Source organism: Daphnia carinata, chromosome 4 (genome assembly GCF_022539665.2).
Source record: "Daphnia carinata strain CSIRO-1 chromosome 4, CSIRO_AGI_Dcar_HiC_V3, whole genome shotgun sequence".
Classification (NCBI taxonomy): Eukaryota; Metazoa; Arthropoda; class Branchiopoda; order Diplostraca; family Daphniidae; genus Daphnia; species Daphnia carinata.
The window spans coordinates 6556948-6583791 of record NC_081334.1 but is presented as its reverse complement, the minus strand read 5'-3'; the positions used below and the strand labels follow the sequence as shown (position 1 = coordinate 6583791).

General features: G+C 39.1%; 7 protein-coding genes across 7 annotated transcripts; 4 read left to right on the top strand and 3 right to left on the bottom strand.

Annotated features, from left to right (window-relative positions):
* Positions 1 to 32: 32 nt before the first annotated feature.
* On the top strand, positions 33 to 2892 carry LOC130687696 (sec1 family domain-containing protein 1-like). Its single transcript, XM_057510870.1, has 12 exons — positions 33 to 156; positions 218 to 679; positions 750 to 839; positions 945 to 1080; positions 1150 to 1492; positions 1553 to 1688; positions 1782 to 1966; positions 2028 to 2107; positions 2175 to 2313; positions 2372 to 2587; positions 2650 to 2730; positions 2792 to 2892. Exons 1-12 carry the CDS (start codon positions 126 to 128, stop codon positions 2819 to 2821), a joined length of 1929 nt encoding a protein of 642 aa, XP_057366853.1. The 5' UTR covers positions 33 to 125; the 3' UTR covers positions 2822 to 2892.
* Positions 2668 to 6355, bottom strand: LOC130687688 (WD repeat-containing protein 36-like). The gene is made up of 10 exons (XM_057510861.2): positions 6092 to 6355; positions 5285 to 6028; positions 4940 to 5210; positions 4711 to 4868; positions 4454 to 4639; positions 4268 to 4386; positions 4018 to 4206; positions 3604 to 3952; positions 3334 to 3535; positions 2668 to 3269 (listed from the first exon to the last, which is right to left on the bottom strand). The coding sequence occupies exons 1-10, from the start codon at positions 6263 to 6265 to the stop codon at positions 2932 to 2934; spliced, it is 2730 nt and encodes a 909-aa protein (XP_057366844.1). The 5' UTR covers positions 6266 to 6355; the 3' UTR covers positions 2668 to 2931.
* Positions 6356 to 9409: 3054 nt separating this feature from the next.
* Positions 9410 to 14679, bottom strand: LOC130687557 (uncharacterized). Its single transcript, XM_059494989.1, has 11 exons — positions 14448 to 14679; positions 13970 to 14376; positions 13699 to 13909; positions 13418 to 13637; positions 13229 to 13356; positions 11289 to 11454; positions 11098 to 11224; positions 10561 to 11032; positions 10179 to 10487; positions 9940 to 10114; positions 9410 to 9743 (listed from the first exon to the last, which is right to left on the bottom strand). The coding sequence occupies exons 1-11, from the start codon at positions 14599 to 14601 to the stop codon at positions 9410 to 9412; spliced, it is 2703 nt and encodes a 900-aa protein (XP_059350972.1). The 5' UTR covers positions 14602 to 14679.
* LOC130687714 (NADH dehydrogenase [ubiquinone] 1 alpha subcomplex subunit 5-like) lies at positions 12478 to 13189 on the top strand. Its single transcript, XM_057510893.1, is given in 4 exon segments — positions 12478 to 12559; positions 12710 to 12874; positions 12955 to 12964; positions 12967 to 13189. Coding segments are annotated over 4 exon segments (351 nt in total). The 5' UTR covers positions 12478 to 12538; the 3' UTR covers positions 13122 to 13189.
* A 323-nt stretch (positions 14680 to 15002) lies between the features above and the next one.
* On the top strand, positions 15003 to 18464 carry LOC130687716 (atlastin-like). Its single transcript, XM_057510895.2, has 11 exons — positions 15003 to 15127; positions 15549 to 15745; positions 15805 to 15939; positions 16007 to 16162; positions 16225 to 16513; positions 16573 to 16757; positions 16827 to 16854; positions 16918 to 17111; positions 17177 to 17391; positions 17783 to 17849; positions 18010 to 18464. Exons 2-11 carry the CDS (start codon positions 15551 to 15553, stop codon positions 18154 to 18156), a joined length of 1611 nt encoding a protein of 536 aa, XP_057366878.1. The 5' UTR covers positions 15003 to 15127; positions 15549 to 15550; the 3' UTR covers positions 18157 to 18464.
* Positions 18425 to 21614, bottom strand: LOC130687690 (ribosome-releasing factor 2, mitochondrial-like). The gene is made up of 13 exons (XM_057510863.2): positions 21286 to 21614; positions 21070 to 21222; positions 20736 to 21003; positions 20489 to 20672; positions 20205 to 20429; positions 20009 to 20140; positions 19903 to 19929; positions 19687 to 19827; positions 19374 to 19623; positions 19112 to 19305; positions 18942 to 19037; positions 18727 to 18873; positions 18425 to 18666 (listed from the first exon to the last, which is right to left on the bottom strand). Exons 1-13 carry the CDS (start codon positions 21584 to 21586, stop codon positions 18496 to 18498), a joined length of 2289 nt encoding a protein of 762 aa, XP_057366846.1. The 5' UTR covers positions 21587 to 21614; the 3' UTR covers positions 18425 to 18495.
* Positions 21615 to 21782: 168 nt separating this feature from the next.
* Positions 21783 to 25533, top strand: LOC130687717 (serine/threonine-protein phosphatase 2A 56 kDa regulatory subunit gamma isoform-like). The gene is made up of 11 exons (XM_057510896.1): positions 21783 to 21915; positions 22233 to 22304; positions 22835 to 23021; positions 23090 to 23289; positions 23347 to 23480; positions 23545 to 23614; positions 23686 to 23816; positions 23881 to 24154; positions 24216 to 24463; positions 24529 to 24868; positions 24988 to 25533. The coding sequence occupies exons 1-11, from the start codon at positions 21883 to 21885 to the stop codon at positions 25129 to 25131; spliced, it is 1833 nt and encodes a 610-aa protein (XP_057366879.1). The 5' UTR covers positions 21783 to 21882; the 3' UTR covers positions 25132 to 25533.
* Positions 25534 to 26844: the final 1311 nt, after the last annotated feature.

The window sequence follows — 26844 nt, the reverse complement described above, 5'->3', positions numbered from 1 at the left end:
GCGGCTGAAAAAAAAACAACTGCTGACGTATCCATGTTTTGACGGAAACGGTATACAATAATTTTGGACAGATCACCAGGCACCATTAGATCAAACGTAACGAAACGAAATATTGCCAACCGGTCATGGGGTCTTCAATAAGAGAAAGGCAGATCAGTAAGTTGCAAAATAATTTATGTAATTGTCCCGTAAAATATATTACCTGCTTTACTTACAGATCTGCTGAAGCAAATGATCAATTTCAACCAACCGATAACCAAATCAACTATCATGGAACCATCATGGAAAATACTGGTGTATGACAAGTATGGACAGGATATCATATCTCCCATTTTATCAGTCAAGGAACTACAAGAATTTGGTGTGACACTCCATGTCCAACTTCATTCACCTCGAGATCCTGTTCCTGATGTACCTGCCATTTATTTCTGTCTACCAACAGAGGAGAACCTAGGACGAATTAGCCAAGATCTACAAAATCAACTGTATGAATCATATTACTTCAACTTCATTTCATCAATATCCCGCCAAAGATTGGAAGACTTGGCTTCTGCTGCAATCAATGCTCAGAGTGTTGCCCAGATCTTAAAAGTTTGTGATCAATACCTGAATTTCATTTCCTTGGAAGATGATTTGTTTATCCTCAGAAACCAGAACAGTGACATGATATCCTATTACTGTGAGTACACTGCAACTGACTATATTGCCATACTTCTCCAAATTTTAATTAATTTCTCACATTCTTTCAGCTATGAACAAGGGAGAAATCACAGATACAGAAATGAACAATATATTAGATGGAATTGTAGATAGCTTATTCTCCCTGTTTGCGACATTGGGTATTGCTTTTCTTTATATATATATGTATATTTTTTTATGTATAAGCTAGTTATTTTTTTTTTTTTGTTCTTGCCCCTGCTGCTGTTCGTCCGATTTAATAATAGGCACTGTTCCAGTGATTCGGAGCCCAAAAGGAAATGCAGCTGAGATGGTAGCTGAAAAACTTGATAAGAAATTGAGAGAGAGTTTGAGAGATACTCGCAGCGGCCTTTTTACGTCCGACTTGACGCAGAGTTTTGGGTATGATTACCTACATTATCCATTACAAACGTGTTTCCACACTATCTTACTTTTGTTATCTATTCCTAGATTTCAAAGGCCGTTACTGGTTCTTCTCGATCGCAACTTGGATATGGCTACACCTCTTCATCACACGTGGACTTATCAAGCCCTTGTCCATGATGTTTTGGACTTCTCGTTAAATCGTGTAGTCGTACAAGAACCAGAGAATGATACTAGCCATCAGCAGGAGGGTCATCGGCATTCTCATCCGCCTAAAGCGAAAATAAAAACGTGCGACCTAAACCCTTCCGACAAGTTTTGGGTTTCCTATAGAGGCAGCCCGTTTCCAACAGTGGCTGAATCCATTCAAGAAGAACTGGAAGACTATAAAGCTTCAGAAAGTGAAGTGAAGCGATTGAAAGAATCAATGGTATACTTTCGAAGCGCAAATCGTATTGCATAGCTTTTGAATCTCGCTGATGTTTTAAAGGGATTAGATCCTGATGGAGAAGCTGCCATGAGTTTAATATCCAACACAACGGCGAAACTTACGTCAGCTGTAAGCTCTCTGCCCCAGCTTCTGGAGAGGAAGCGGCTACTAGATATGCATACCACCATAGCAACAGGTAAAAGACTATGAAGAACCCAAATAATTTGTAATGCATCGTTTGGATCCAACCATATGTTGAAAAATGTTGCAATAATATCTTACCTCTTAGCTATCCTGGAGCAAATCAAGCAAAGGAAATTGGACCTATTGCTCGAAGTGGAGGAAAAGGTTATGAGCAAAAACGCCTTAGACCGCTCGGTTTTGGACATCATAAGTGATCCGGAATGTGGAACTCCAGACGATAAACTTAGGCTCTTCCTGGTCTATTTTATTTGTTCACCAAACATGACTGAGGTGACGACGTGCAACATGATCTCATTATATCTTTTAATATTCTATTCTCGATGTCTTGCAGTCCGAGACTGACCAGTATGCTACAGCCCTTCAGGCTGCTGGATGCAATTTAGCAGCTTTGCGCTATTTAAAGCGTTGGAAGTTAGTAATATCTGAATCAAAAAATTTTTTATTATTGTTACTCTATAAACTAAGTGGTTTCCTTAAGGTCTTGCAGCAAGATAGTGTCTGGTTCAAGCCAATACTCAGGAGGCGGAACCAGAACAGTGAACATGTTTACTAAACTAATGTCTCAGGGCTCAAATTTCGTCATGGAGGGTGTTAAGAACTTAGTTGTCAAGAAACACGTATGTAAAATTTTTAACAATGGTTGGCTGGAGACCTTACAGCTTACAATCTTTACAGAATTTACCTGTAACACGAATTGTCGACAATTTAATGGAACTTAAGCCTTCACCAGAAACAGATGAGTATCGCTATTTCGATCCAAAGTTATTGAAACCTGGTGAAGGCGTTAGTGCCGCTCCTCTTAAAAGCCGGGCCCAATTCCAAGATGCAATTGTATTTATGGTGGGCGGAGGGACCTACGCCGAATATCAAAATTTGGTCGACTATGCTAAGGTATTTGCCATTTTACCTTTTCTCACAAATGATTAAAATTTAATCACTTTTTCCCTTTGAAGTCGAAAACGGTGGGAGGCAACGCCAAGAAAATTGTTTACGGATGTTCTACTCTTAACAATGGGAACCAATTTCTAAAACAGGTAAATTGTAAGACTAGAGAAAAGCAAAACAAATCTTAACGTATTCCCTCTTAATCAATAGTTGGCATTATTGGGTGAAGATATCCAGTAAATGGAAATGGTATCGAGAAGTTTACTCTCTTGATTGGTTTGAAGAAATTTAAATAAAAATTAATCTAATAATGAGTCAAAACGTCCGCACGGTGATTTTTTTGTCAATTTTTAGATAACAGCATTCATGAAGAAGGAAACCAAACAAAGTGTGCTCTCGAAGTTGGATTGAAGTGTTGACCAACTTTCCTTAAGCACCCCCGACAATTTTTCTGCTCGTTTGCACAAATCATGCTCCTCGCTCAAAGAACTAGCATGTACCTTTAAAAAAAGGCCTAAATAGGCTTGGACGACTTCATAGTTACGCTTAGATTCCAGTACGACAGAGATGGAAGTTAAGAACTGGGATAGCAGATGGGTTGATCCTCCTAGATGAGGACTAAGGGACCGAATTTCTGTATCGATGGCTGAGGGTCCCATTGCTTTGAGCTCTTCTATAACAGCCGCATCTACTCGATAAATGAAATATAATGAGCTCGGAAATATTAAAAATTAATTTAAATGTCAAAATACATTCTTCTGGTTTCCCTGCAAGGTTAAGTTTGCTGGCCCATGGAGTTAAGGGTATTGCGAATGGTATTGCGCTGGATGATTCCAAAATGCGAGAACCGGATTCTTTCTGGCTGTTTGCTATCGCTTCAATGCTATTGGTGTTTGTGAGGAAAAAAGGAGCAAGTTTCTGCGACTTCGGTGGCTCTTTAGGCCTGTTGCGTCGCTAGAATGCAAGAAAAGGGACGTTAGCGATTTCTTTGTAATACACATGAATTTATTCAGGTAACTTACTTTGATAACATCAAGATTCAGAAGGTTCTTCCACCTGGAATCAGGAAGTAGTGAAAGCGTCACAAGAGAGTCGGAAATTTGTTCCGGAGATGCAAACTGTTCATCTTCTTCCATTGTTTCACCCTCTTCGATTTCGGAACAGCTGCTCCTTGCAGCAGATCCTGGTAAAGGAGCCACTTTAGGTTGGAAATTTGCTTCCAGTGACCGCAAAGACACTTGCGTATAGAGTGACTGATTATTCCACAAATAAATGCCAAGATCGTCCACGTGCGCTGTTGCAAGAAAACTACCATTGGCACTGAAGGACAGGGAAACACAGGACTTCGGAACAAGAAAATAATCGATACACCTGTCAAAGACAACATTCATCATATTCTACTGATTGAAATTATGTCAAGAGAAATGAACACTCACGTTCCAGTAGGCAGATCCCAGGTTCGAATACTACAGTCTTGAGCAGACGATACCACCCAACGAGCATCCGGACTGAACGCCAAGTCAGTTAACCGCCCATCATGTCCAAGAAGCCGGCGAACAATTTTGCCCGTTTCTACTTCCACGATGGCAATAGAAAAATCTTCCATTGCGATAGCCAGAAGCCCACTTAATGCAACAAATTATTAAACCAAATCCCACATCGAGCAATCATTCCTAAGTGCTTTACCTGTGTCTGTTAATTTCAATAAAACTAGGAGCCACCTCGAGATTTGTTTCTCTCACAATTTCTCCAGACTTGAAGTTCCACGTATTTAACTGACCATTAGCAAATACTCCCAAAACCACCTGCACGATGCAAGAATGTCTCCTTCTGTAATTACTGGATTAAAACATATTCGTTTAAATTAAATACCTGATTAAGACCATCTGATGCAACCCCCCGAACGGCATTACGGGTAAATGGCAATTCAGATGATTTTTCAGTATCTTCGCGAATGTAAGCTGCACGGTGAATCCCTGATTGCATATTGTAACGATCGACGTGGCCCGTATCATACCCGACAATTGCAAAATTTCCGCAAGCTGTAACAGTTACACACTAGAAACATTATCAATGAAAAGAGGGTAAGTTACTGATGACAAGATTTTAAAAAAGCTTTTTCACTTTACAGTTGCAGATGATTTAGCTAGGGCCATATTATCGACAAATCGCTTGTGCGTTAGTCTGTGTTCGCCCATTGTTGATCTGTGGAACGACCACGTCGTTACGTTACAATAGCGTCGATGGACAGCTGCTATAGAATCCCATTCTTTATCTCTAACCGACTCTTTAATTTTAAAATGAACCATGAAGGAGCATGAAACCAATTTGTGAAAAAATGGAAAATATCAATTATACCTGAGGCGAAGGTAATAATGGGTGGCATTTTCGCGCCAGCCTTTTCTAGACCTACCCGCCGAGCTTTCTTTTGGTTATAGTGCGCAGTGCCCAAGTTTCGGTGTAGAAGATCTGCAACGGTTGAGAATGCTCGCAGGGAGGAATCTAATCCAGTCGAAAGAATCCATTCGCCAAGCTGATCGTGAAATCTCAACCGGATGGGTGGAGCCTTATGACCGCAACGCTCACGAAGTAGTCGCACACCACCGTCTGACTGGTCAAAAATCCACATCTGTTTGGATGGAGGAGCCAATGTAAAAGCTGGTTAAAATTTAAGTTTGTTTGAATTAGAAAATCATTTGTTACTTTTAATGAATTATCACGGGATGACGTAATTATTATGGGCTCTGCGGTTAAAGCTTTCAATCCTGTAATAGCTCCGCGATGTGCATGGCGATGTTGTTGGACGAGAGCTTGCTGTTCTAAGTCCCAAATAGCTAGATGACCTTGTGTGCTTCCAGTGATCATAATTGGAGCACCATCAGTCCTGAAGGTTAGAGCAGTGATTGGACCCCATTCTTGCTTGAACTTCATCACAGTCTCATCAAATTTCAAATTATGCAAGACAATGTCTCCTGATGCCAATCCAACAGCCACAACATCCACAGCAGGAGCTTGTTCCAAGATAGTGATTGGACTGTTCCAACCATTAAATGCAAAGACCATTTTACCCGTTTTCAGGTTCCACAACTGCATTGTACCTTGTGTACTTCCAAAAAGAATTTTATTAATGTAGGTGACGGGATGCATCAAAGCTGAAATGCAAAAAGTTTCAGGATTGAAACTGAGCTCAAAGCTGACTTCTGCTGCATTTATGTCCCAGACTTTAAGATAATTTGCTTCATCGACTGCAAGTAGATGAGGACCAAATGGCAACATGAGATGAATAGGCTTTTCATGTCCCTTAAACTCATTGCAAAGTTCAGTGCTTCTTTTCCAGACTTTGATAGTATGGCCACTGGCTGTGTATACCCGATAGGTGTCACCTGCAAGACATGTGATGTCATCTTCATGTGCTCTCCCAACACCCAGCAGGCTTAATTTGTTTGACTAGTTATTATGAAAAGAAAATCATAATTCTGACAACGTATTGATCAAATAAAGAGAACTGACCCCATAGGTGTGGTAAGAATTTCCAATGACAGTAACAATAAGCGTCTCTTTCCTTTGAGGAATATATTTTGTAACCAAAGGAATGTGATTGCTGACAAGGCCCAATGCACGATGTCCAGTGAATATGCGACTTGCATCTACGAAACTTTCACAATTACCAACTGTATTCGTCATTTCATTAGAAATATCTAGTTTATTCAGAAAAACTTAATACAAAGAGACTGAACACTTATGGACGGTGCAATTCTCTCACTACAAGTCGAAACACGTGTAAATAGCAGACGATAAAATTTAGTCCTGTTGCCAAACTTCCAAATTGGGATTTATCAATTATCAGAAATTTTATTAGCATAATAGCATTTAGCATTACAAGTTTGCTGCAGAATATTTGATTTAGATGTTAAGTTGAACAAACGAACATTTAGAGATTTAATTGGAATTTAAGGGGAAATTAGGTAAATGTATCACTTTGATTAATGAGGAAATCCACGTGGCTTGCCGTTTTTTCGACAAAAAATTTAGGGTTGAGGTGACCTAAACCTTAAACCAATAGCTTTTCACCGATAAAATTTTATTTCGACGTAAGCTAAGGAAAACCCTATGTCACCCTGATTGACCTACCTATTAGCAGTAACCTCGAATAAAGTAATAACCTCGGGCTCTTACATTAAGAAAACCAAAAATTCGATTCCGCTTTCTAGCTCAGTAGTTCACCCACCTGCACGGTGTGCACTAGCGTAGAAATATCACTGGGTGCTTTGATAGTGTTTCTCACCTTCACAAATTGATTAAATATCGTTCACCTACTGGATACCTAATTTTAGAAACATCAGTCACACACTATGAACACCCCACATAAGCACTTGGTTTTGCCTATGCACCGGTCTAGCCAGCTTAGCCTAGATAGATAAGAAAAAAGGAGAGTAATTTAGGGTTGAATAAGTATAGTTACCTTGATATTGGCACAATCATTGTCGCACGTTGGTTTTGCACTACACTGCCTCCACGCAATGCATTCCGTATATCCCCACCCTTGTATTATGCAATTTGCACACCTTGCCTCCTCAAACCTCTCAGCACATATGGGGTTCACGTTAACGACTCAACGACTTCACCTAACTATTAATTATAAACGATTTTATTTTCAGGTATGATGTATATTAGAGCTAAGAAGAAGGTTGCTGTTCGTCGATTAATCAAAGGCAATACTTTTCTCTTTGTTTTTATTTTCTTCCACGATCAATTAGGAGGGCAATCTCGGGCGCCACCAAGGACCGTCGGACATCGAGGATCGTCGCCGAAGATCGTCGCCACCAAAAAAAAGGTATCAGTGATAAGTTAAAGTGTACTAATTGTGTTTTTTTGTCGTTTATGTATCTAGATTGGCCGGCCAAGGGACCGAAAAGGCCCAACGAGGATCGTCGTGGGAGCTACAAGATCACCGTGGGATCGTCGAGATCGTCGCCAGTAAGGTATCAGTGATAAATTAAAGTGTACTAATTGTATTTTTTTGTCGTTTATGTATCTAGATTGGCCGGCCAAGGGACCGAAAAGGCCCAACGAGGATTGTCGTGGGAGCTACAAGATCGCCGTGGGAGCTACAAGATCGTTGCCAGTAAGGTATCAGTGATAAATTAAAGTGTACTAATTATATTTTTTTGTATTTTATGTATCTAGATTGGCCGGCGAAAGGACCGAAAAGGCCCAACGAGGATTGTCGTGGGAGCTACAAGATCGCCGTGGGATCGTAGAGATCGTCGCCAGTAAGGTATCAGTGATAAATTAAAGTGTACTAATTGTGTTTTTTTGTCGCTTATGTATCTAGATTGGCCGGCCAAAGGACCGAAAAGGCCCAACGAGGATCATCGTGGGAGCTACAAGATCGCCGTGGGAGCTACAAGATCGTCAACCCGAGATCCACGCCCCTACGACTGCAGAAGAAATGAAGATGGTACGGTTTAGTATGGCCGATTCGGCGTTTTCTTACTTCATTCCATTTGTCGTGTGCTTGTGTCTTACATATATGTTCCAAATTCTTTTTCGCTTACTTTCATCTCGCACTAACGTTCACTGAACTTTTACCGCACGTTCTTTCGCCGGTGGTACTTTGTTGGTTCTAGTTTCAACACATAGGGGATGCCTTTAGATAATATGTATATAATGCTGCATCTATCATTACTACTCTTACTGCTTGGTGGTAGTTGTAGGGAGAGTTTACTAAATACGTTTTACTAATTCTTCAAAAGGGAAAAAAATGGAACAGAAAAAAACTACTCCGATACGATAAACGGATATTTATCGTAAAAAAACCATAAAAACGTGAAACATTATCGGAATAAAAACGATTGAAAAATAATGGCAGGCAAAAACGGACAGCCAAATAAAAAGATTGCTGGCGGGCAAAAGGGCCTGCTTTAGTAAAAAAAAGAATTGCTGGCGGTCAAAGTGGCCACAAAACAAAAATGGAAATCTTAAGATTAACAATTGATTGGCAAAGAGACCTGTAATGTGAAGAACTGGAAAAACATTTAGTAATGCCACATGAACTATGCACATGATAAATTGTAACAATAAATCATGGAGTGACCAATTATGCTGCATTTTTGGAAAATCTAATAATTTTTTCCGAAATTACACAATACCTTTACATGATGAAGTACTGATATCTCGATAAATTTCACAAATTAATGCAAGAATACCTTCTAAGGAATTCACGATGAACACACGTAAAAACCATGACATTGCAGTAAATTGGGGACTAGCAGACTAAATTGCAATCACGTGGTTGCAATATAGAAACACGCATGCGCAAAGCTATAATAGAAGGCCGGTGGTTGAGCTTCATCAGATTGCAGCGCACCAAGCGCCTGACCACTCAATTTTTAGGTCAGTCGTGAATTTTAATCAAATTATCATTATCATTTTTTATTTCTTCCGAAACCAAATGACTTTCCAAAAATTAAAAAAAAAAGTAAACTCGGTTCATTCGCACAGTTGTGGAACACTAAAGTCATTTAAAGCTATGTCTTTTAAACCAAACTGGAAATAAAATTATTGACGATGTATAAGAGCTGAATAGTGTATTTTGTATTGTGCCATTCAAATTAAACAAGCCAAAAAAAAAAAAATGTAAAACCCACGAATACGATTTCAGCTTCTTATTGAAACAATGAATTTTTAAGGAAACAATTTGCGAATCACTACGATGCTTGACACTTCAGTTCCCTCTTCCGTCTGAAGAAAGGTACACATTGCATCAGCGTGTCGTGTTAATTTAGGGTATACAATATTAAGCTTTGGGGATTTTGTTTCATTAATTTAAAAATGCTCGAGGGGAGATTTCCAGAACTTGGTCTGCAGAGATAATCGCTTGTCATTTGATGGTTGCAGCGGGAACGTAGCTTTGGCTGAATCTGGGAAGCGATACTGGTATCGTTCGGGTCTTAGGTACTTAACAGTCACCAAATTGCCGTCAAACCACCACCCATGAAGCGAGTGATAAACTTTCCCGGCATCGTCAGCACTTGCGCACTTAATATAGACGCAGCCTTCTCGCGAACCACGATCGACGGCCATATGCATAATTTTACCCTTATCTGCTTTTTCCAGGATTGCGTCTTGAATACGCACCGGCCAAGAATCGCCAACCTCTCTAAAAGAAAAATATCATAAAGAAAATTATACAGACAGAGCATTTAACCAATAGTAATTGAAAGATAATCACTTTAACTTATAACAAAGCTTAACTAATCCCTAAATGAGAAATGGAGCAACACTAAGAATATACAAAGATTGCCCTTATAGACTACTGTAGCTAAAATACTTGAAACTTAAATTTATATTCTTACACTTCAGCGTCGAACATGTTGCGTACTTTGAGGCACTGGGTTAGCGGGTAAGGAGGAGGCGAGTTTACTCCAGTACTATCGGTGCTGAAAGCTTGACCTTGCCACACTTTTGGCCGAGGTGCTACGCTATTCGTAGGGCCAAAACTGCTGCCCGCCGAAGCATCATCAGTTTGATCTTCATGGATTGTCGATTTTTTTTGGCGAAAATGTTGTACTCGGTGGAAGCCATCGCCAAACACGAAAGTCTTCGCCTTCAATTTGCTGGATTTCTGGTCGGACTCGTGACTCATTGTCCTCAAGAAACTGTACTGCCTTATTCCACAATTTTATCTTTGATTTTCGCTCCTTTAGTGGAATGAGGAGATCTCGGACGTGTGTAACTGCTAGAAAAGCGTCATGCGGTCGTCGTTCGACTACCATGCTTGCCTGATGGCGAGCCAACAGATCTATGATCATTTCCACCATAGAGTAGACATCCTGCTCTTCTTTCTCACGTTGTCGGCAATTGGCAGTAACCAATTGGTGAATCAATAAAACCACCCCAAAGCCTGTTATAATTGAGCATAAGAAAATTAGTAAGTCTGAATTTTTTAAACCGTATTTTCAGCAAATAATACCCACCACATATTATGAAGAAAACAGTAACTGAGATATTCCATAGGTACGTTTTTATCGAGCACCAAATAGGAAGTCGGACGCTCGGAGTACTCCACGACTCTCCGGCTACATGAATATCCCAATGACGATTAGCTGTGACAGCCTCTAGAACTTCGTTGATCATCGTCTGATTCATATGCAGCTGTTCCATTAAAAAAGAAGAATCCACCGCCATAGCATCGCCACCGCCACAAAGATGTGTGATAGTCTCTTGTTCAATTAGATTTTTAACGTTCTGGATTGCTTGATCCATTGCAGTGTCCCCCTGGGTAGGTGTTGTTTCGTTATAAGCTGCCTTGATATAAACTGCGGCTAAGAGTAGAAAGAACAAGGCCGCAAGTAATGGTAAAAATACAACGACGAACTGCCACTGCCTGACAATATTTAGTTTCCCTTTCATATTGGCATAGAATGCAGATGTCTTCACAGGAATAGTCTACAAAAAGTATTAGAGAAACGTTAAAACTAATTGTAACAAAACTTATATTTTGGAAGTAATACCGAATTTTTGTCAGTTTTTTTACCAAACCATGACGGGAACCAGCTTTTTTTAGGTGTCTTTCTAGCAGGCATACTATCGTTCTCGGAGTCTGATCCTGTATCATACGGTTCCTGCTCCTCAACAAATCTTATAAAAAGGCCATTTATCATTAGATTATAAAGAAAAAGAAAAATATGAGACTAAGTATTACCTGTTTATGACAGGATTAGATGAAGGAACAAATGCTCTTGAAAAATCTGACTGTCTTGGTTTCAGAAAAGAATCACTGGATGGGTATGAGCTGTTGTTGCTTCCAAAAGTAAGAGAATGTTGTGGGGAAAAGCTAAGAGATGGTGTCAAGCTGCGTCTTTCCTTTGCTGAACTAAAACTGGTGTTATCAGGGAAGCCTTTGTCTGACTCTTGTGCAGAGTCTGGTTCATCATCTGGATAGCTGGGTAAAGGCATTGAAAAACTCTTTGACTCTCTTTTCTGTTTGGCAACTGCATGGTTTAGTTTCTTGATAAGAATTGGCCTTGTTTTGTCTTTAATTTCTTGCCCTACAATTTTGTGCAATTTTAGCTGTCTGGTGAGTTCTTCATCTGATATTGTTCCAGGAGTATTGTTACTAATAGACTTATTTTTTCCATTGACACTCTTCTTATCAACTCTCGAGGTATTTTGTTTTGCTGAAGATTTTTGATAGTTTCCTCGGTTTCGTATCCATCAGAATCATCGGTTCTAGAATCACTCTGAAATTGAGGTGCTGCTATGCTTGCTCTTTGTCTTGTTTTTGGCTTTGCAACAATCGTGTGTGCACCTACTGATTTTCGGCGGGCAGATGAAAGACGACTTTCGATAGCAGCTTCCTCATGTTCATGGGAGGAGGAGGTGCCATTGCCGGCTGTCTTCATTGCCGACTTGATGCGTCTGATGACTAAGTCCCGGGTAGTCTCTGTGATTGGTATGTCAGTCATTCCGTATTCAGCTAGCTTCGTTCGCAACTCTTGATCACTAAGTTTATTTAATTCAGCCATAGTCGGATTTGCTTGTCGACCAGCAAGGACGGAAAAAGTATTTTTTGGGACAACTGAAACTGAGTGAAAAGTCAGTCAGTTGTTTGAAACGACCATAACTGCTAAACAGCACCCATAGTTGCATTACTTTACCGCGACAACTGCCCTCTATGAAGCGATAGAGGCATTGACAATGTGCATGTGCCTGGAGCCCTGGACTGCCTGCTTCCTTGTGCCGATTTCTGAATTTATATTTATATAAATTGGTGATTATATTTCAAATTATATTAAAATTTCTGGTTTTGTTACCATATTTTTTCATTTTATTTTTCTTACATTAAATTAAATAATTTAGGTTTGTAAAACATTTCGCTTTTTTCTTTTCAGTCTACCAAGCGAAGCCGAATAGCGCACTCAATCATCCTTCGTCTGCGATAAACAAGGAAAAATGGCTGGTATCGTGAAAAAGGTAAGTAGGGGATTGGGAATCACATTGTTATTCTTAATTTGAATCTTATCGAGAAATAGATTTGTTTGTGGTATTTTCCAACTTACCTTATTATGATTATGCTTTGGGTTCCTGTGACATAAAGTCTTATGATTACAAAATTTTGTATAGGCAGCAACTGGATTGACTGGGTTGGCAGTGGCTCCAAATCCTCACCATACTCTCAGTGTGCTATATGCCAAAATCCTCCGTACTCTGCAAAATATGCCACAAGATGCAGCCTACCGTCGTTATACTGAGCAAATTATCAAAGAAAGAGCTCAAGCAGTTAGTGAGGTATTGATTGTGATAGTGCACACTGCACAGTATTTTTATAAACATAAATATTTTGCCTGTTTTATGAAATCTCTGTCCAGGAAAAGGACATTAAAAGCTTGAAGACCGCATAAATTGTGGACAGGTGGAAGAACTTATGGTTCAGGCTGAAAATGAATTGACCTTAGCGAGGAAGATGCAGGTTTGGAAGCCCTGGGAACCTCTTGTAACTGAACCAGCTGCCAACCAATGGAAGTGGCCAGTTTAGACAAAGTAAAATGTAAATTGAATGTGAACCAAGGAAGATAATAGACAAATAGTGTGTATTATAAACAAGCTGAAATCAGGTCATAGTCTTACTTAGATTAGTGTAACCAGTGCCCACACATGTCATCAATACTTTTTCAGTTCCAATCCTCAAATCATCTTCTTCATGCCTTGCATCTGTCTCCATTTTAAAAACTGTTCCAAAAAAATCTCTCATGTGCCTTAGAAATTGAATCCTGCCAAAAGAAAAAATTACAAAAATGCTAACCCTGAATAGTTTTATACGAAGAGACTCACGTGTAAGGCGACAGCGGCCCCAGTAGAACTCTAGATACATCTTTAGGTCCGAGGGCCATTAGCAACAGAACTAAGTGTTGGTTTGAAGAATCTACACATCCTCCCCGATAAATTTCTTCTAGAAGCAGAATAGCAGCTCGCTCACCTAGTTCTTCGGCTACCGATGGAACCTGCTTGTCGCCTTGGGGATTGGACGTTGCTTCAGCCGACAAAAATGTACCTAAGAGGAGTTGCTACTAAATATTTTCGAAGGATTAAAATCATATTTCTTAGTAATTTACCATTTATTGTCTCTGCGGTCAGTGTAATGCCAAAACCAGGTGATAAACCGCTAGCGGGTCCTTTTCTATGATCGGTTAATATGAAGACGTCCGGAATGTATTTTAAAAGTACACCTTTTGCAGCTTCAATCATGCGATTTGTCATTGTGGGAGAAGTGCGTAGAGCGTACGAAACACCCCTAATTTTTTTTATTTTTCCAGGATCTACATACTAAACGAAAAAACATATCCTGGTCAGTATAGTTTTCCAGCAGGCAGTGTAAAAATTTACCTGTAGTGCTCGCAACTGCTTCCTTAAAGGACAAGTAAAAATTACTTCTCCACCCCCTTTAGGTGGTGCCCCCCGTTTTGAAATCTTTAACAGTAAACCATCATCAACTAGAAGAAATCTTTTCAATACAGGCATGGAAGAGCATCTAATAATGTCAATTGATGGATCAGTCTGATCATTTGTTACCCCTCTAAGAGTTAGATTTAAAGGTATTTTGCAGAAGGGACCAAGAGGTAACAGTGGCTCTAAATAATAACTGATGGATCGCAGAGTGCAACAATCATGTTCAATTGTTCCACCATACAAGAGACCTGGCTCATAATGGACAGCTGTGCCTGTCTCATTAACTTCAATCTTTGACCCATTTGTAATTTTGTCAAGAAGTCGGATGAAACTCGCTTCAAATTCTGCAGTACAAAGAAGAAGGATTATTGTTTAGAATTTATTATTATTATTTCTATAGTAAAAAACTTCGTACCTCTAAGGCCAGGATCATTTTCCTTTGATCGAATGTTTACAATTGAAACAGGTCTGCACGATAGGGTAGCCAGCACTAGTCGTTGTCGAAAAAAATTACATCCCTCGTACTTCAGCCTATTCAGATTTTGCTGCTTCGAATCGTTATTAGACATTTAAATTGATTCGTATAATGCTGCTTACACACGTGTTTCTTATTTCTATTCGTTTATTCAGTGAAGCAGACGATATTTCTGACGTTCAAACTAGGCTAGGTTGCAAAATTTTTTTATTTCTTTTGCTCAAGCTTTCCGAATTCCAATTCCAATTCCGAAAATCCGAGGGAAATGACCGAACCTGATAGAAAATCTGGCCTATCAATTAATTAATGGCCTTTGTTGACTGAAATCGGAGAAAAGTTATCCAACTTTACCACTGAACTTGTTTGATTTTTGGAAATCACAACATAGAATTAATAGTATGTGTATTTGGGTAAATACATTTAACGAAAATTGTATGAAATGTCAGTTAAAAATATTTAGTACGTCAGCTGCATCCAGTGATGCCATTCGTGCAGAAGAGAACTGCTCCTATTTCCAATTTCTTCGAGAGAGGAAGACGAGAAACGTCCAACTATTTTTACTGCTGGATTTTGATGAAGTGAAAAGTGGGTGATCGAATTGTAAACAGAAAATCTATCTGGTAACGTTGATTTCCGCCTATGGTCATAGTAATTTTATTAACATATAATGAATATCGTGATTTAGATTTAGATAATCTACGCCAAGTTAAGCATTTAGTATCTCTTTTGGTTTTTTACTTTGAATATTGTATTTTAGTCCTGATGTGACAAATGAAACTTTGAAATACCTATAACTGTTCAGGGCCCAAAATAGAAATTAAGAAAAAAAAACCTGTTGGTCAATATGGTACAAGTAAAACAGGCAATGAATGAAAACTCAAACCACTCATCCTCCCCCTATACTTCCTACATGTAACTATACATTAACCTAGCAAACAAGTTTTCTTACTTCTTATGTTGTTCCAACAATCTCCCATAGAATATCCACAGCAGTTTCAGAGGACTATTTTTCCAATACTAAATTTTCTATTGTTTACTTAGGAATGGAAGGAAAACCTGTTCAGATTGTTTTGGCTAGAGAAGACCATACTTTTGAATTGGATGAAGAAGCTCTGGCAAACATTGTCTGTCAAGAACATGTGAAAGACAAGCACATTGCTGTTATATCAGTTGCGGGAGCTTTTAGGAAAGGGAAATCTTTCCTTCTAGATTTCTTTCTACGTTACCTGAAAGCCAATGTATTAAAATAGTAGAGGCCTTACTTTTGGTAGCTTAACTGATTTTTGTGGTTTTGTAGGGTTCCCCAGATTGGCTTGGACCAGAAGATCGCCCATTGACAGGTTTTTCATGGAGAGGAGGATGTGAACGAGACACTACTGGAATCCTTGCATGGTCTGAAGTGTTGATGGTGGATGCACCCAATGGAGAAAAAGTGGGTTTTTCAATTTGTAGAGTTTAAATTAAAGGGATTTTCATGGGCAACAATCTTTCTATTTTAGATTGCTGTACTTTTGTTAGATACTCAAGGGGCCTTTGACAGCCAAAGTACTGTTAGAGACTGTGCAACAATTTTTGCACTTAGCACTATGACTAGCAGTGTTCAAGTTTACAACCTTTCTCAAAACATACAAGAAGATGACTTGCAACATCTACAGGTAATATAAAAATTTTCCTTATGTCGTAAACAAATACTGTTATTTTTGTTTATACTACATAGCTTTTTACCGAATATGGGCGACTTGCGTTGGAAGATTCGGGCGATGTCCCCTTCCAAAAGTTGGAATTTCTAGTACGAGATTGGAGCTTCCCTTACGAAGCTGCCTATGGAGAAGTAGGCGGGAAGTCTATTCTAGAACGAAGATTGCAGATCTCGGAAAAACAGCATCCTGAACTACAAGCTCTTCGTAGACATATCCGTGCCTGTTTCACGGATATTTCTTGTTTTTTGATGCCGCATCCGGGACTTAAAGTAGCCACTAATCCAAACTTCGATGGTCGATTAACTGGTATATGATTACTGGCATGTTTCAAAGGCAAACGTAACTGTTCTCTCATTTTTCTATAGACATCGAACCCGATTTCAAGGAGCAATTGAAAGTATTGGTTCCACTTCTTTTATCGCCAGAAAATTTAGTTGTGAAACAGATTGGTGGAAACCGTATCCGGGCAAAAGAGTTGCTGCATTACTTCCAATCTTATATGGCTATTTACAAGGGTGATGAATTGCCTGAACCAAAATCTATGTTGGAGGTCACGTAATGTTGTTCCTGTACAATTCTTGCGAGCTGAAAAAACTCAATATCAAACTTTTCTTTGCAGGCAACTGCGGAAGCCAACAATCTTTCGGGTAAGTAGACGTAAGGGACCGATTTTGTGCTATGGAGTAAATGATAAAGTTTATCTCTCCAAGCCGTTGCGGGTGCTAAAGAAGTTTATTCGTCTTCAATGGAAGCCATTTGTGGTGGAGACAAACCGTTTATGAGTTCCAATGCATTGGAAGGCGAACATATGCGCGTAAAAGATAAAGCTATTGAACACTTTCAAGGACGCAGGAAAATGGGCGGGGCGGAATTCTCAGAAAAATACAAGGATCGTTTAGAGCAGGTATGCTTCATTTTGTATTTTCTCGGCCTTTTCGGTTCCGAAATTAAATTTCTCTATATTTCTAGGAAATTGAAGATCAGTTTAATCACTATCGAACTCAAAACGAAAGCAAAAACATTTTTAAAGCATTCAAAACACCCGCTACTCTGTTTGTTGTGGCCATCTTTTTCTACTTTGTTTCTGGATTCCTAGGCTTACTGGGACTATACCCTTTGGCCAACTTGGCAAACCTGGCGATGGGTTTGACTCTGGTGACTCTCTGTACATGGGCTTATATCAGGTGAGGCGCACGTTTCTCTTTTCTTTTTGCAATACTTTTCGGCTCCTTCGAAAGCTTTTTCTTGGTTTGCGACAATTAACATACTTTTATTCTTCCACGTCTTCTGATTATTTAACGCTGAATTGATACTTCTCCCTTTTTTAAAAGGATTTTTCTGGCTTTGGGTCTTGGTTTACATAAACTAGCTTATTCATTTATGTTACTTTACACAGAAGTTTCATATACGTAAAGAGCTTTGGTCAAATGTAACGCCTTTGATCGAGAAGAATACATCAACTTTTAGCTCTCAATCCTACTTAGGTTTTAACCTTGTAAACTAACCTCCAGTATTCCCAAAAGTCACATAAATTATGCAAAATGTCATTTTAAGTTTGTGCTTTCGTGTTCGCAGGTATTCAGGAGGAATGCGGGATATTGGAACGGTGATCGATTTCATAGCCGAAGCAATTTGGGAAAATGTAAGCATTCATTAATTATTCGAATATACTTGTGACTTCTTAATCCCTTCTGAGTCGTTTGCAGCTCGAAAGGAACTCCAGTGTAGGTCTTAAGTTGTGCACACAAATTTTGCTAAATTTATATTGCTCAATTTTATCAATCATCTCGTCCTATTTATAGGCTGTCCGGCCGACGTACTTAAACATGGCTGGATCGGGATTGGAACAAGTGACTCAACGAATGACTAACATAACGATGGGAACGCAGGTTGCAGCAGGAGTTAGTAATCACACCAGAGCAAATGTGTCGAAAGCCAAATCATCGTAAACATATCCGGCTAGACCCTACAGGGGCACTTTGTTCGCTGGTCGTCGCTCAAGTGCCTTACTGGAATAGAAACATTATACCCTATCGAGACCAACTTGAAAGGGATAGAATTTTATTGCCTGAAGTGTTTATAGAAAAAATTTCGTGGGTGTTATCTTTGTGAAACAGGCGCGCCATTCATTTATTGGCATTTCTCTTACTGGTTGGTCCCCGTGTGCCATTATATGCTAGTTACTCATTTTTTTTTTGTATATGGGTTCATTTGAATTTATTGGTATCAACAGTAATAAAAAAAATCTAATTGAAAATTTACTTACGTATTACAAATACGCTGTTAAATTAATTACATTCAATTCCCGTAACTTCTGTTATAGCTTTTTTTTGATCCTGCAACGACATGAGTTTGTAGCAGGAAAATTCCATACTGAATGTAGCTGTTCCAGATGTCAAAATGCGAATTCTTTTGGAATATCCTCGCAACTCGGACAAAGGGCTTTCAGCTAGAACAACCTAGAACACACATTTGTTGATTTCAATGTAAACATTGACATTGGTGAAGATCCCTGATACCTTTAGTTCATGACGTTCGCTGACGTCAATTATGTCAGAACGATGCTGAGAAAAATCACCAATAACAGCGTGTAAGTAACGGTCTTCAATAATTACTTCTAATTTCATAAATGGTTCCATTAATCGTGTTCCCCCTTTTCGAAGTAACTACATTTAAAATGGATGCAAAAATTAAAGATGCTGAGAAGTTTTTATGTAAAAAATTATGTTTTTACTTGAGACACACACTGCGATGCTGCTGCTGCAACCATTAACTCCGAAGTTCTAGGTCCCACTTCAAGTGAATGTAGACACAATCGAACACAAGTGACCTAAGAACAAAGACAATTTCACAGACTGACGCACAAATTCTGATTGATGTTTCGTCATTATCATTATTAGTTACTGGGAAAGATAACAGCGGCCCGGATGAAAGGGCGCTGGTGACACCGCGTTGCGCTGCTTTCAGATGGATAGCCCAGACATTAGAAAGTTGTTCGCGTGATTCTTTTGATATTCCTTTTTCAAGAGTGACCACCCCATGAGCCGAAGGATCTGGTTTAACCGACATAGTCATCTTAACAAACTGCTTCGTTCCGGCTATTGGAAGATAAATAAAATTTAAGGTTTATGCCGAATAATATTTTTGTTACGATGAACTTACACACCTAACATTTTGTCCAAAATAAATGTATCAGTAATTTCGCTATGAGTTGTTTCTTTATAGGCTACTTGCAAATCCCCAAGACTTGCGTCAATTCCATATTCTGTCCGTATCCGTTCTAATACAATTTCCAAATGCAGCTCTCCCATACCTGATACAATAGTTTGACTAGTTTCTTCATCATATTTGACTTTTAGACTAGGGTCTTCCCGTTGAAGCATTTCTAGCGCTAGTTCCAATTTCTTTTGGTACGCCTGTAAGACAAATTTTTCATCAGTTAACTCTTAGCTAATATTGACTTTCACAAGAAAATTTACAAGAGATGCTGTTTCGATAGAACAGAAAAAAACTGGGTCGGGTATCTCAACTCCGGCCAGAATGGGGGCTACTTCTGATTCGGTAACACCTTGCTTCTTCGCTAGCCAACGTCGAGCTGCATTCATGGCGGTCACTCCAGACTGCAATGATTAATTTTAAAAAATCCTACATTTATTTTGACACAGAGATCGCCGAAAATGGTTTAAATTTCATACCGTAATTGTATCACCAGTGACTGTATCCTGGATTGCATTTAATAGAAATAAAACCATGGTTCCCCAGTAATTATTTGAAGCTGTGAAACGCAAAAACTTGACTTACTTTAAGACCGGATAAGACAGCAATATTGCCTTCTGACAAGGATTGGATTTCGTTCAATTCATCAGCGTGGGCTACATAAAGACGTCCGCTTTTTTCCGCTTTTTCGCGAGAAACATTATATATTTTTTGCCCCTGCAACATAAATGAATTTGATGAATATTTACCGGCCATTCCAATGCGGACTGAATCAGTTTACGGTTTCGATTTGGCCACTATAGATTCGAACGTACGTCAATGGTCCACGTTGAACATCGTTTTGAATCTTGAATGCTAATGCGCAAAGATCGTTGTTTGCAGCGTATGATTGAACAAAGCCATAGCTTCGATCTCCAGGGCTTGGGAGATAATTTGCGATAGCGTCTAATAGCGGTTGAACACCAACATTGCGGTAAGAACTACCACAAAGCACAGGTACTCCTGTCTTTGTTAAAAAAGGAATTCGAATAAAATCGCAGGACTAAGAAAAACTTGTAAGCTTACTCTGGCAAGTGTAATTCTTCGTAATGCACCATTCATTTCCTCTGAGCTTACAGAGTCCAGACTCTCTCTTTCAATAATCAAATTCGCCAGTTTTTCATCGAGATCTGCCATCCTGTCGATGAGATCGGCACGTTTTTTGGACACCTCAGCCCAGGTATCTGAATCACTTTTGTTGTCCAATTTCCTTAAAGAGAAAACAGTTAAGACAAGCTAATCCCATAAGGTTTATGTCATAATTAAGGATAACTTTGTTGAATATAAGGCCCCAAAGGAATTATGGTTCAGACTCCATTCTTTTTTGGAAAGGCTGACAAGGTCAATGACTCCTGTGAATTCCTTTCCTGAACCTATTGGGATATGCAGTTGAAGTGGTATACACTTAAGTTTTCTCTCAATGTCTTGGATGCAAGTTTTTAAGTTAGCCCCAACTTTGTCCATTTTGTTCAAGTAAATAATCCTTGGTACTTCATATCGATCAGCTTGTCTCCAAACAGTTAAAGTTTGTGCTTCAACACCTAGATTGTAAATAAGATTTTCAATATCCTTTTGAACTCATTATTAAGTGCAAGCCAACGAATTACCAGCAGAGGCATCCAAAATAGCAACAGCACCATCTAAAGCTCTGAGAGCCTTTTCAACTTCAATAGTGAAGTCTACATGCCCAGGGGTATCTATAAGGTTTATTCGGTGCCCATGCCATGGAAAAGTGGTCGAAGCAGATACAATTGTAATGCCTGTAACATGAAGAATGTCAATCAACAGACCAAATAAAAGATTTTATGAAATTAATTAAAAACCTCTTTCTCTTTCTTGCTCCATATAATCCATCACCGTGTCTCCTTTATGTACTTCACCAGGAGCTCTGATTACACCAGCATACAACAGCATTCTCTCGGTTGTTGTAGTTTTGCCTGCGTCGATATGCGCCATAATACCGATATTGCGGATCAGTTCTTGTGACGCAGAAAGGCATTTTTTCTTATATTCTTTCCCAAAATTATCACCAATAGATCCCAACTTTCGTTGTAAATTAATACTAGGACCAAATTGAATCCTGCGACATATTCGTAACAAATGCTGGTTCATGCGGCACATCATGTGTATGGAACAAGAAAATCAAACATGTTTTGATGTGAAGTCGCAACATTGCCAAAGTAAGTAAAAATTTTATAAATTAATATTACTTTAAATTTTTTTTAAGTAAGCGTGTTTTTATAATTTTCTTGTTAAGTTAATTACTTATATGAGAACAAGTTAAATTTTCTCCTTCAAAATTGTTTCTCTTGCTGAAGAACTGGCACGCTGTCAGTCCTTCGTGTGTGTATCGAAGGAACTTGGTATCGATGTAAACTTGGGTGTTGAGAAAAAGTTAAGTTCTTTTCGTGCCCAAAAATATGCCAAACAAGAAAAAAGAAAAGGGAGCTGAGGTAATTAGTAACTGCTTTAGGTGATTTATACAGTGGTTGGGATACTGGTTAAAAAAACTACAAGCCGAAAAGCAATAACGGAATTGGTGAAAAGGGTGGTTGTACTGGCGTCACGTCAGTCGCCAGCTTTGGTGAAATGTCACCTGTAACATGTTCGGTTAACTATCACCATCCGATTTTAGTGTTTTGTTTACTTACTCAGCTTATGTTTTGATATTTTAGTAAAATTATGTATAGCAGTGATGTAATTGTAATGTCCTTATAGCTGTGGTAAAGTTTTGTGCCTAACCCATTTGCCCCCTTATTTATGTTTACAGGACACAGGCAAGCCCAAAGTTGGAAATGGGAAGTCATCCAAAGAAGGATCATCAACAGAAAATGGAGAAGAGGTAAGTTATCTCCTAATAAATTTTTTTAAACGTATAAATGAATAGTGAAAATGAATAATGAAATAATGATTCTGAAAATGTAGTGAATTTTACACTTCTTATTTCATTCATCTGCTCTGATGATGGGCAGATATAGGTTTTTAAAAGGAATGTTAACTTTACCTGTGTCAAGAAAGTGTTTCACGGATGTGGGGTACATTGTGGGGTGTAAAGGACACCACCAATTACCATCTATCTGTATTAGTTTTTTTGTATGTATACAAATATGGGGTGCAAGTATTTTTCTTCCCTCTTCTTACACTGCCTTGCCTGCTGCTATAGTGTACTGGCTTAGCTAAAAATATTTAAAAAATCAGGAGGGGAGAGAAATTTTTAGCACAAGCTGAACAAACAGCAAGAGCATAATAAAAGTGAAAGCCCATCAGAAGAGTGTTAACTTTTTATTTTTCATAAATTATCTCCATTAAAGATATTTAAAAGACTGTGTATCAAATGGACTATGTTTTTCTGGTGTTGCTATAACCTTTTAGAGCGGGAGAACTAGCCCCGGAAGTTCGCCTTCTTCTGGACCGAAATTGGCGACTGGACCACCACCTCCGACACAAATCAATAAGATTAAGTTCACGGGTACAACAGTGGTGAAAAATCGACGGCAGAGCTCCTCGCGTTTCAACATTACCAAAAATCGCGAGATCCAAAAATTGCCTTTGCTCAAAGGTCTTTTAGCTTTACCTTATGATGAAGACGAGATTTTTGTCCTAACTATAACATTTTGTATTTCACAGATGCGGCACCAGCAGAGAGAGAAGAATTGTTTGTGCAGAAAATTCAGCAGTGTTGCGTTCTGTTCGACTTTGTGGCCGATCCGCTCAGCGATCTTAAATGGAAGGAGGTCAAACGGGGAGCTTTATTAGAGATGGTCGAATATGTCACTTCGCAACGTGGTGTCATAACTGAAGCGATCTATCCTGAAGCTGTCAATATGGTATTCAATAGTTACTCATTACTTTTGAAACATTTTTATCTAATTGGCTGTTTACAGTTCGCCACCAATTTATTTCGGGCCCTGCCGCCTTCAAGCAATCCTAACGGGGCCGAGTTTGACCCGGAGGAGGACGAACCCACACTTGAAGCTGCTTGGCCTCACCTTCAACTTGTCTATGAATTTTTTTTGAGGTGCCGTATTTTACCAGAAAATCTATTACATTTCGTGAAATGTTTTTATGGTTTTGCGATAAAGGTTTTTAGAATCACCCGACTTTCAACCGAATATAGCCAAGCGGTGCATCGATCAGAAATTCGTTCTACAGGTAATTAATGGAAAATAACTCTTAAAACATAGTACACAATACAATTAATAAAATTATTGACTTGATTACAGCTATTGGACCTGTTCGATTCAGAGGATCCCCGCGAACGGGATTTCCTCAAAACTACACTGCATCGGATATATGGAAAATTTCTCGGTCTTCGCGCTTATATTCGAAAGCAAATTAACAACATATTCTATAAGTAGACTGCAATTTATACGGAGAAGCTTACCATGCATTTTTCTCAACTGTTTTTCGTGTTAAAGGTTCATTTATGAAACAGAGCATCACAATGGAGTAGCAGAACTGTTGGAAATCCTAGGTAGCATTATTAATGGCTTCGCGCTACCTTTAAAGGAGGAACACAAGGTCTTCCTCCTCAAAGTGCTCATGCCACTGCACAAGGTCAAATCTTTGTCAGTTTATCACCCACAACTGGCTTATTGCGTCGTCCAGTTTTTGGAAAAAGATCCGTCACTGACGGAACCCGTTGTCCTCAGTTTGCTGAAGTTTTGGCCTAAAGTTCACTCACCCAAGGAGGTAAGACGTAATAGTTCCACATTTAAAAGCTAAAACTTTAATTCATTGAATTTTAATCTAGGTGATGTTCTTAAATGAACTGGAAGAAATTTTGGATGTAATGGAGCCAGCAGAGTTTTCGAAGGTCATGGTGCCCCTCTTTCGTCAATTGTCGCGTTGCGTTTCCAGCCCGCATTTCCAAGTGGCCGAACGTGCCCTCTATTATTGGAACAACGAGTACATCATGAGCTTGATCAGTGACAATGCCTCTGTTATCTTGCCCATCATGTTTCCAGCACTTTACAAGAATTCAAAGTCTCATTGGAACAAGTAAGTAAAAACATCTCGTCCTATGTGCTAGGGATTAACTTTTAACCGACGTGCTTGGCTTTTAGAACAATTCATGGTTTGATCTACAACGCCCTCAAGCTCTTTATGGAGATGAACCAAAAATTATTTGACGATTGTACGCAACAGTATCGGTCGGAACGGCTGAAAGAAAAGGAGAAATTCAAAGAACGGGAGGAGTTTTGGAACCAAATAGAAGCTGAGGCTATTAAAAATCCTAAGCACCATTTGGTGGCTAATCTCATGCCCAAATCCATTTCGGGTGGAGCTTTGGCGATGTCCGTTAGCGCTGCGCTAACTGCTGCTGGGCAAGTTGCTTCAGGCGAAGACCAAGAGGAAGACGCAGCCAACGTCTCTTACGAAAAGATCGAAGCAGAGGCTCGCGAGGTACTGTAGAGACAGTAACATAATATTGTATTGTTGTGAATGTAATAGTGTAAATGGCATTGAAATTAAAAAGTGTATTAATGTAAATCAAATTTTGAACGAGCTTGTTTTAAATACAGGCTAAGCGAGTCAAGAACCGGGAGAAACCGTTGCTTCGGCGTAAATCGGAACTACCGCACGACACTTACACGATCAAAGCGTTGACGGATCACAAAAGGGCTGATGAATTCCTGCCAACGCCGCCTGACGTCAACACCAGTTGAACAAGGTGACTCGTACTTGGCGTGCAACATTTTTCAGGATGAAGAGAAGAGGATTGCAAAGAAGTTTCGTTCAAACTGTAGAGGCAGCATCAAACCATTTAAACAGACCTAAAGTAGAGACTTTTTTAAAATTATTATTTGTAGAAAAACCTGCCAAGATTCCCTTATCCCAACTATAGATCTAGAAGATCACTACCCCATACCACATGCGCCTAATTAAGCTGTCTATTGTCAAACGCTAACCCCTCCAACTTTGATTAGATGTTTTAGTGTCGTTTGTCTAACACAGTCCAGATAACCCAAAATTGGACTGTGGCCATCCCCGTGACATGTCAGTTTCTGTTGCCGCACAGCATAGACAGCCAATGGGAACGAGAATTAGCAAAACAAAAACAAACAAAAACAGCAAAAAAAAAATAACAAAAGAAATAACAAAAAAAAAACAAAAACAAAAAAATTACCAAAACAAAACAGAAAAAAAGAAAGAAAAATTATGGAAGCTGTGTAAATGTTCCAAGTAGATTATAGTGGTTCATGTAACGTAGACCCTTTCTCCCGCTAAACAACAACAGAAGAACTCAAAAAGTATAGCTTCTTTTGTCCCTGCTACTCCTTTTTGAATATGGTTTAAGTTTGATTGGCTTGATTGGCATTCATAATTTATCCTGCTATTCGCATAGCCGCTTTCCAACATTCCATCTCCAATTCCAACCTAACGGCCGAGCTTTATTATTATTCTTTTGTTTGTTTTTTTTTTACTTCTCACTCTCGGAAAAGGTCCCTTGTACTTTCCTTTTTTTTTTTTGGCGATTCCACAAACCTCTTTTGTTAATGTTTCCTCTCCATTAAGATTGGTATAACCCAACAGTCTTCGGTTACCAGATTGGTTATCCCGTTTCTTTGAATTTGTTTGCGAAGGCTGATGGTAGAACGGAAATTCTCGTCCCTGGGAAGGCTGCAGATTTAGATCGGGTAGGGATTTAAAAAGGAAAAAGCTGAATGACCAAGACATAGATAGAACAACAGATTAAATGCCTGGTGCTCATTGCTTCATAAGCATCTTATTCCCCTCCCCAGATATTTGTTTGTGTGTTGATGGAATCTTATTTAGCCAGGCTTCAATCTGTTAGTGCACATTGTCGATCTGCAAAATTTTCGAGGGTGCAATTTTTTTTTTTTTCATTTTTCCAAATTCTATTCACCATTGTTTTTCGATTCTCAAACAGCGCCTCGGCGAATTCCCGGAAGATCTTGAACGAAACATTTATAAGATAGAGTTGCAGGGTTGGCTGTAAACGGTTTTTGCTTCACACTTCTCCCTTTTCCCTTCGTTGAAGAAGTAAAAGGGAAAAAATGCAATGTCAGGAGTCAGGACACTGTAGTGTAGACCGTATTGGTGGTGTTCTGCCCTTGTGTTACGTGTCCTCTTATACAATATATACCCTGGCTATCTATTACAGTTGTGCGTAGTGTTCATCCAGATTTACGAGATATTGTTTTTCGTCTGTGACAAATGAGATGTAGACTTTGACTTACGTCGAAAAAAGAAACAATTCCACTGTTCGGCTAGAAAGACGACAGCGCTTTACGATTTTGTTGATTGGAAAATTCTATTTGTCAAAAGAAGAAACAATTAAGTTACCCATTTTATTTTACAGGAATTGAGTGAAGCATGCTACTGAGCAAATCTTTAAATTGGTGTGTGTTGTCTAT

What these genes read in the sequence shown, in the direction of transcription:
- LOC130687696 (XM_057510870.1), top strand. Translation starts at nt 126, where the DNA reads ATGGGGTCTTCAATAAGAGAAAGGCAGATCA. An exon ending in CTCCCTGTTTGCGACATTGG is followed by an intron (nt 840 to 944) that starts GTATTGCTTTTC and finishes ATTTAATAATAG; the next exon opens with GCACTGTTCCAGTGATTCGG. An exon ending in GGAACCAATTTCTAAAACAG is followed by an intron (nt 2,731 to 2,791) that starts GTAAATTGTAAG and finishes CTTAATCAATAG; the next exon opens with TTGGCATTATTGGGTGAAGA.
- LOC130687688 (XM_057510861.2), bottom strand. Translation starts at nt 6,265, where the DNA reads ATGACGAATACAGTTGGTAATTGTGAAAGTTTCGTAGATGCAAGTCGC. An exon ending in CATTATTACCTTCGCCTCAG is followed by an intron (nt 4,869 to 4,939) that starts GTATAATTGATA and finishes TTAAAATTAAAG; the next exon opens with AGTCGGTTAGAGATAAAGAA. An exon ending in TGAATCTTGATGTTATCAAA is followed by an intron (nt 3,536 to 3,603) that starts GTAAGTTACCTG and finishes CTTGCATTCTAG; the next exon opens with CGACGCAACAGGCCTAAAGA.
- LOC130687557 (XM_059494989.1), bottom strand. Translation starts at nt 14,601, where the DNA reads ATGTCTAATAACGATTCGAAGCAGCAAAATCTGAATAGGCTGAAGTAC. An exon ending in AGCAGTTGCGAGCACTACAG is followed by an intron (nt 13,910 to 13,969) that starts GTAAATTTTTAC and finishes TTTTTCGTTTAG; the next exon opens with TATGTAGATCCTGGAAAAAT. An exon ending in GACCGCAGAGACAATAAATG is followed by an intron (nt 13,638 to 13,698) that starts GTAAATTACTAA and finishes AACTCCTCTTAG; the next exon opens with GTACATTTTTGTCGGCTGAA.
- LOC130687716 (XM_057510895.2), top strand. Translation starts at nt 15,551, where the DNA reads ATGGAAGGAAAACCTGTTCAGATTGTTTTGGCTAGAGAAGACCATACT. An exon ending in AACCAAAATCTATGTTGGAG is followed by an intron (nt 16,758 to 16,826) that starts GTCACGTAATGT and finishes TTTTCTTTGCAG; the next exon opens with GCAACTGCGGAAGCCAACAA. An exon ending in TGTACATGGGCTTATATCAG is followed by an intron (nt 17,392 to 17,782) that starts GTGAGGCGCACG and finishes TCGTGTTCGCAG; the next exon opens with GTATTCAGGAGGAATGCGGG.
- LOC130687690 (XM_057510863.2), bottom strand. Translation starts at nt 21,586, where the DNA reads ATGATGTGCCGCATGAACCAGCATTTGTTACGAATATGTCGCAGGATT. An exon ending in ATAGTGGCCAAATCGAAACC is followed by an intron (nt 20,141 to 20,204) that starts GTAAACTGATTC and finishes TTTATGTTGCAG; the next exon opens with GGGCAAAAAATATATAATGT. An exon ending in GCGAACGTCATGAACTAAAG is followed by an intron (nt 18,667 to 18,726) that starts GTATCAGGGATC and finishes TGTGTGTTCTAG; the next exon opens with GTTGTTCTAGCTGAAAGCCC.
- LOC130687717 (XM_057510896.1), top strand. Translation starts at nt 21,883, where the DNA reads ATGCCAAACAAGAAAAAAGAAAAGGGAGCTGAG. An exon ending in CAACAGAAAATGGAGAAGAG is followed by an intron (nt 22,305 to 22,834) that starts GTAAGTTATCTC and finishes ATAACCTTTTAG; the next exon opens with AGCGGGAGAACTAGCCCCGG. An exon ending in TCAAAGTCTCATTGGAACAA is followed by an intron (nt 24,464 to 24,528) that starts GTAAGTAAAAAC and finishes CTTGGCTTTTAG; the next exon opens with AACAATTCATGGTTTGATCT.